General features: G+C 44.4%; 1 protein-coding gene across 1 annotated transcript; it reads right to left on the reverse strand.

The window, feature by feature from the left end:
- Positions 1-1,151: 1,151 nt before the first annotated feature.
- LOC121232933 (endogenous retrovirus group K member 8 Gag polyprotein-like) lies at positions 1,152-3,203 on the reverse strand. Its single transcript, XM_041121430.1, has one exon. It carries the CDS (start codon positions 3,201-3,203, stop codon positions 1,152-1,154), a length of 2,052 nt encoding a protein of 683 aa, XP_040977364.1.
- Positions 3,204-8,171: the final 4,968 nt, after the last annotated feature.

Consider the following 8,171-nt stretch of genomic DNA (forward strand, 5'->3'; position numbering starts at 1 on the left):
CAAACCACTGACAAATGGTGGGAGAATTTTTCATTCCCTGAGGCAAAACTTTCCAATGATACCTTTTCGCCGGCTCACTGTTGTTCACTGAAGGTACAGTGAAAGCAAACTTCTCCATATCAGGTGCGGCTAAAGAGATGGTGAAAAAACAATCTTTTAAGTCCATTACAATAATTTCCCATTGCATTGGAATCATAGTTGGAGAAGGTAACCCTGGCTGCAATGCCCCCATGGTTGCTATTACCTCATTAATCTTTCGTAAATCATGCAATAGCCTCCATTTTCCAGATTTCTTTTTGCTCACAAACACTGGTGTGTTCCATGGGCTATGAGAGGCCTCAATATGTCCTGCGGCCAATTGTTCTGCAACTAAAGATTTCAAGGCGAGGAGTTTTTCTTGATTGAGGGGCCACTGATCCACCCGCACTGGTTTATCTGTTAACCAGGTCAGTGCCAGTGTCGGGCGCTCCACGCCCTGCAGCACAGTGGCCCCTATGAAAAATCCGTGGTAAGACGCACCCCCCATTGATCCAACACATCTCAACCCCATAAATTAAGTGGCAAAGTGGTGACATATGGCCTCACAGTGGCTTTCTGTCCCTCTGGGTTGCTTATTAGCACAGGTTTTGCTGCAATAAAACTATTTGAAACTCCACCTACACCCAACACTCCTTCCACATTTACAACCAATGGCCACGAGGAGGGCCAGTTACGCTGCGCTATGATGGTCATATCAGCCCCAGAGTCCAGCAAACCTATCAATTTTATCTGTGATGGGGATGCATTTGCCATAGTGAGGGTACAGGTCATTTCTGGCCTGCTTTCCGTAATGCGTTGCGACCAAAATACCTGCGGCTTTCCAGTGGACCCAAAACCTTGAGTACCACGAGTTGCCTGTTCTGTCGCAGGCACACAGCTCATAAATGGTACGAGTTGAGCAATTCGTGTGCCTCCTTTTATAGTGACTGGAGGGGTTGCAGTAGATACCATTGCACATATTTGCCCGTGGTAATCAGCATCAATAACTCCCACATGCACCATTAACCCTTGCAAAGTACTACTTGATCGTCCTATTAGTAAGGCACTTAATCCTTTACCCATCGGTCCCCAGGCTTCCAGGGGCACTTTATGCACTCCTTGGGTAGATAAAGTTACTGTGTGGGCGGTGCATACATCCATCCCGGCTGCTCCCTGGGTTTGTCCCCGTAACTTGTCACAAAGGCTTGTGGTGTCTGCGCTGGCTGTTGTACCAGAAAGGGGTTGCTGGAGTGGTAGGGCATTTGTGTCTGCACGCACCCCTTCGCGCTCTTTCTGCCGTTTCCCGACTGGAGGGGTTGACCGTTAGCATGAAATTTAGATTTACATTGCTTTGCAAAGTGTCCCAGCTTTCCGCACTTAAGACATGTAGCTGCTCCCACGGCCACCTGCCCGGCTCCTCCTTTTCTATTTTTAGCAGGACAGTTAGCCTTGACATGTCCAGCCTGCCCGCAGCAGTAACATTTCTGATTAGACATACGCATTGCAGACATAGCTGTAGCTAATGCAGACATTTTGTGTTCAACAGAGCCCACCTTCCCGCAAGCCATAATCATAGCTTCTAGGGTTGGATCCCCAGGGAGCGTCTCAATCACCTTTTGACAATCTGCGTTAGCATTGTCACGGGCTAACTGTTTTACCAGCATTTCTCGTATATGTGCATCAAATACCTGCCGCTCTATAGCCCCCATCAATTTCTCTACAAACGACAGAAACGGCTCTTTAGCCCCCTGTTTAATCATGGTATATCTTGCCTCAGGCTCCGCCAGCTCCGCCGTTCGGAGCAAAGCTTCTACACCAATAGTCTTTACTTGCTCCAATACAAGTGGATGCCATTGAGCTTGATGTTGAGGATTATTAAATTGACCAGTCCCAGTCAGAACATCAGCTCCGTTACCATAACGTGGATCGGTTTGTGAAAGCTGCAAATTGTGTACTGCTTGCGCCTCGGCTCTCTGAGTCCAGATACTACGAAAAATGGCGCATTGCACAGGTTGGAAAATAATTTGAGCAATTTGAGCAATATCATAAGGTGTCATTTCTTCCATAGTTAATAAGCGTATTAATTGCATAACTACGGGGGAGTTGGGACCATATTGCGCAGTTGCCTTTTGTAAGTCCTGTATAACTTTCCACGAATATGGTCTATGTTCATCCATAATTCCTTGTCCTGGATCACCCCGTACCACGGGGAAAGCCATCGCCCCAGTCCCCCTTAAATTCGTTTCACCGGAGCTGCCTGCTGTTACAGGAACGTTAATTTGCTCGGACAGGTCCCAGTTTCCTTCTTGCAGAGCTCGAGCTTTCACCTGCTGCCAGAATTTCAGGGGGTTGTGGGGACTGACAGTAATTCGAGCCGGCGGGAGGACCCAGGGCTGTCCTCGGCAACGCGAGCCTCCCTGTGACTGTCCCTCCTTCGGTGTTCCCGCAGACCCCCCAGATTCAGGATCCCCCATATCATTGCCCATGGGATCACCCCAACCCTCTGATGTTTCGGCTGGCAGAGGGGGGTACAGGCATGAGGTCCCCTGTTCCCCTCCCCGCGCCCGGGGGGGGCTATTCATCCCTTCTCGACCCTCTGAATCAGGCGGCACGGGGGGGGCGGACGGGTTAACCGGCGCCTCTGCCGTTTCAGCGGGGCATACGTCACTACCAGGAAGCAAGTCCCGGGGCCGCTCATATGTTCTATCTTTAATAGTCCGAGGATGTCCTGAGGGCTGCTCATCGTCAGAGTCATCAACGACAGGGTTCTTTTGTCGGCCCCGTGGCTTTGGCTGCCCTGCGCGCTTGCCAGAGGACTGGGCAACAGACCCCACGTCCTCTGTGGGAGAGGACTGTCCTCCCCCCGCGATGGGGACGTCTGGCTCCTTCATCCTATCCCTTTGTTCTCTAATGTCTTTGACGGTTTCAAGGAGCAGGTACCACGTCATCAGGAGGCTGGCTGCCTCCTTAGACCCTCGGGACGCACTGTCAAACAGCTTGTCCCCGAGTCCTTGCCACACAGGCACACTAAATGCAGTCACTGTATCTGCTTTATATCCGTGTTGCTTGCCCCATAAGAGCATTTTCCACAACATCAACTCTTCTACTTTAAGTCCTCTCTTTTGCAATATTACTTTCCACATATTTACAATTCCGGCGTCCTCTTTACTGAGGGTCCCGCCCATGTTCCCGGCAGCTCACCTGTTTATCTGCAGGTGTCAAGTATCGGTCCGGACTAGCAGCTCTTCCCGCCGCTCTCAAGCTATGCTGGGCTCCGTCTCCACTGCCCTCCTCGCAGTCACAAGCATTATTTACAGCATCACGTCGGGGTCACCAATTGTCGCGGTCGAGACGGACAAACGACAAGTACGCATTCTTATAGTACAAGCAAAGAAGGTTTTTTTATTACTACAAGCCAGCAAATTTATACCCATTATACTTGTTACCTTGTACATATGTCTGTCCCTTATTGGTCAAAAAGTTGTCAGAAGTTGTTTTTCTCACCCCTCATTGGGTGACTTTTTCAGGTTCCTTATCATAACTGCAAACAGTCAACACATTCCTTAAACTTAGTTTCCCAGGCATGCTTCTCATCCTTTCTTGTTCTCTCATGGGAACACTGTAATCAACTGTTGTCAAGGTCAATATCCTCCCCAGGCCCCTCGGTCCAGCCGAGGTCCTCCACACTAAATCAATGTGCTATTTGCAGGCAAGAAGGGCACTGGAAGAATGAATGCCCCAACAAGGAGAAAAAGGAGCCAGACAAGGATGTTACTGTGATAGTATTAAAGAACTCGGATAATGAATGAAGAGAACCAAATGAAGAGGACCAGAGAGAACGTTGAAACATCTCCAGCAAATCCCCTAGTTTCAACAAAGCTGGGGAATAAACCAATTGATTTTTTAATAGATAGTGGAGCTACTCATTCAGTGGTAACAAGTTGTAAGGGACCTCTTAGTAAGGCTGTGGTACCGGTTGTTGGGGCAACGGGAAAAAGAACCTTGCGGCCATTTTTACAACCTATGGAGTGTATAATTGGAGACACTAAATTAACTCATGAGTTTCTATATATGCCTGAATGCCCCCTTCCACTCTTGGGACGAGATTTGTTATGCAAACTTAATCCTCAAATAACCTTCTCCGAGAATTCTGTACAGCTGCACATTCCTTGAGAAATGGCATGGAGAGCTCAACTCTATTTACTGGTGAATGAAATCTCGGAAGAACCTGGAGACAACGTTCTGGACATGGTATTGAATGCAGTAATTCTTCTGGTATGGGCCTCAAAGATGCCAGGTAAAGCCAAGAATGTGATCCCAATCAAAATCAAGCTTAAACTAGGGGCAGGTCTGGTAAGGGTAAATCAGTACCCTATTAGGCTGGAAGCACGCAAAGGATTAGAGCCTTTGATAAATGTTTTTATGCAGTATGGATTGCTCAGAGAATGTCAATCTGAATTTAAAACTCCTATTTCACCTGTAAAGAAGCCTCATTCTCAGGAATACGGACTGGTACAGGACTTGAGACCAATAAATCAAACACCTACCGTCTTGGATCTAAAAGATGCCTTCTTTTTTATCCCGGTGGACCAACCAAGCCAAACGATTTTCACCTTCGAATGGGAAAGCCCCACAACAGGGAGAAAAGTGCAGCTGTGTTGGACTGTACTCCCACAAGGATTTAAAAAACAGCCCTACCCTGTTTGGTAACATATTGGTGAAAGAATTGGAACAATAGTGAGGTAACAATGACTATATGTGACCTTGTTACAATATGTTGATGACATACTAATAGGAGCTGACACTGAAAAAAGTTGTTTGAAGGCAACAATCAGCTTGTTAAACTATCTGGGATTGGCAGGATACAGTGTTTCCAAGAAAAAGGCTCAGATAGCAAAGGAAAAAGTTCAATATCTGGGCTTTGAAGTATCAAAAGGACAAAGAGAACTTGGAATAGAAAGAAAAGAGGCTATATGCAGGATTGCAGTACCGAAAACTAAAAAACAATTAAGGGGGGGCGGGGTTTGAGAATGACTGGATTTTGTGGTATTTGGATCCCAAACTTTGGATTAATAGCTAAACCATTCTATGATGCTATAAAGGGACCAGAAGAAATATTGAAATGGACAAGAAATCTTGAAATTGTTACATGCAGTTTCAAAACCAAAAGAGGTAGCCATAATTCATTGCAGAGCCCACCAAAGAGGACAGGGAGAAATAAACCAGGGAAATAGAAAGGCCAATTTGGCAGCCAAAAGAGCGGCACTGCGTGATCAAGTAATTGGAGCTTTGGTACCCGATAAAAGAATTAACATACCCCCCCCCCCCCCCAATATTCTGAGAAGGAAAATCAACTGGCAGAAAGGTTAAAATGCTCAAAAAGTGCTGAAGGATGGTGGATGACTTCGGATCTACAGGTTCTCATCACAGCCAAAATGATGGAAGCTCTCCTTAAAAGATTACACAAAGAAACTCATATGGGAGCAGATGCCATGATAAGTAGTGTTAAAAGATACGCCATAGGACCAAAAATGCAGACAATTGTGGGTATAATAGTAAGAAGATGTCAAATTTGCTGTGTCAGTTATCCCAAAATACAAAGAAGACCACCCGCTGGTGAAGTGAAGAGGGGAATAACTCCTGGAGAACACTGGCAAATAGATTTCTCTGAGTTACCAAAGTGTAGACAGTACAGGTATCTACTCATTTTAGTTGATACCTTTTCAGGTTGGCCCGAGGCTTTCCCTTGCCACACCAATCGAGCTAGACAGTTCATTAAAGCACTATTAAAAGAAATAATTCCTAGATTGGAAACCTCAGTCAAGTGGAAAAGATGAACCAAACCCTTAAAAGGCAAATTTCAAAAGCGTGCCAGGAAACTCAATTCAAATGGGTAGATGTCTTAGCAATAGCTTTGATGAGAGTTAGAATCACTCCCCGAGTTAGGGAAGGGGTGAGTCCTTTTAAAATACTATATAGGAAACCGTACCCAGTCAATAGCATAGGAATTCAGAATGATCAAACACATATTAAAGGGGAGGAAATGTTAAGAGATTGTTGGTTGTCTCTCTCACACGTTTTATTGTCTTTGCACAGGTACCTCAATCAGCGAGCTCCTTTGCCCCTGGATTCACCAATACATAATTTTCAACCTGGAGACTCAGTTTATATTCGTACTTAAAAAGATGAACCGTTGAAAGAAAAGTGGAAAGGACCTTACATTGTCCTGTTGACTATCTATACAGCAGTGAAGGCGGAGAGAATCAGCTCTTGGATCCACTGCACGCAGGTCAAGCCAGCCCCTCCACCAGAAGCTAAGGATGGGTGGAGAGCCGTCTCGGCAGGACCGTTAAAGACTATATTGTCGCGTAATCGTGTTGTAAAATGAAGGGTTATATACTTTTTGTTCTTTTCCAGGTTATGGAGTCAACTATGCTTGTCCAGAAATGGCTCAAATAAGAGAAGCAACCCTGGAAAATAGGGCAGCAATTGAATATTTGCTTTTAAAGCATAATCACAAATACGAGAAATTTAAGGGAATGTGTTGCTTCAATTTAACGAATGACTCCCAATTAATAAAAAAAAAGTTCAGAAATTAAAAAATGTAACATCCCAATTCCACGAGAGAGAAGGTATAAATTTTTTGTGATTAACTTCTTAGTTACCCAATCTAAATTGGCTAAAACAACTCTTCGTGATAATCATCATAACAACAGTCCTAATATTAGGCTGCTATATGATCCAGTGTTTGCCTCTATGTACAAACTTGTGTAAACAAACAATGAAAATCAAAAAACCTCAGCAGATAATGGTGACTAAATTAAAAGATGAACCCTTTTTTAAAAAAAAAGAAAAAAAAGAATCTAAAGGTGAGACATCTGGGAAATGTGAAACATATCCATAAGTCTCAAAGGGAGGAATTTGATGTCAGAAGGACAATCTGTTCTTGAAACCATAGGAACAAGAATGGAAGGTCCCTGCATTGAATCCACTGAAGCAAGGAGGTGAAACAATGAGGTTCTGTCAATGCTATTGCCTTACTTCTGATTTATATCACAAGTGCCCAGTTCTGGAGTAGTGTCAAGAAAAAGTGTGTCCTTAACTAACTTAGCTTCAATAACTAACTAGCTAACTAACTAACTAACTTCAATAATGTTCTTACTTTTTATATTGTTGTCCCAAAACGGGGTTCTTCACCTGGTGTGCGAAGAGTCGATAACACACAGAGCCGAGATATTTGTTTATTTCATGTCTGCGCAGAGATGGGTGCTAGGTGGTGACTCCACAAAGCTAGCACACCTCGGTTAACACACAGAGGACATTTATACATCCCGCGCAACAGTTATCAGTACTTTTACAGTTTCGCTCCGTCACCCTTGCTCCTATTGGTTCTTGCGAGCCTCATCTCCACTTAAAGTCACAGCGTCCTCCTTTTTTACTGCGCATGTTCTGTGAGGAAGGGGCTTCTGTTGGTAGGGGGCTTTCCCTACCCGAGGGCGGGGTTTTTACTATGTTAATTAGGATAGTTCACTCAAAGTTCAAGTAGCTCTTTGATTTCATCAGTAGTAGAGTTTCCCTTGTGCTTATCTGGGTACTCCCTTCTCTCAGGGTCGCGCCTCCTTAACTCCACACAGGTGTTAAGTAGCATCTTTTGTTTCTTTTCTTGCATATCTCCAACAAAGGTACATAAAGGCCTGACTGGAAAAGGGGAGCAAGTTCCAAAACCAAATCAAGTATATTCTTATCCTGACCATTAATCAGACAGACAGGTGGTATAGAGAAGGAAACAGAGAAAAGAAGTACATGAAGAGATTTTTCTTAAAACTAATAAAAAGGAAGTGGTATGTTATAAGTAGATTGTAAGATTAATAGACAAAGATAAAAAGGAAAGAGAGATAATGAGAGGTGTATGTCTATAATGTAGGATTTACGGCCAGGCACCAAAGTTTATTAATCATACGTTGGAGTAGTGGCAGAAGAGTATATGACAGATTCCACAGTGAAGGATAGCAGCTGCCTTGCAAGAAATATCTTCACAATCAGAGATCTTTATCACTGTAGTCCAGACAGAGGTATAAATGTGATTCTTTAGTCATTATTGCCCGTGAAACATAGATTAGAAGAGCAGATAAAATTGTTGCAGCAGAACAAGA

Source organism: Aquila chrysaetos (assembly GCF_900496995.4).
Source record: "Aquila chrysaetos chrysaetos chromosome W unlocalized genomic scaffold, bAquChr1.4 W_unloc_2, whole genome shotgun sequence".
NCBI classification, from domain to species: Eukaryota; Metazoa; Chordata; class Aves; order Accipitriformes; family Accipitridae; genus Aquila; species Aquila chrysaetos.

Bases quoted from the DNA above. Each gene is read 5' to 3' on its own strand.
- LOC121232933 (XM_041121430.1), bottom strand. From the start codon at position 3,203: ATGGGCGGGACCCTCAGTAAAGAGGACGCCGGAATTGTAAATATGTGG.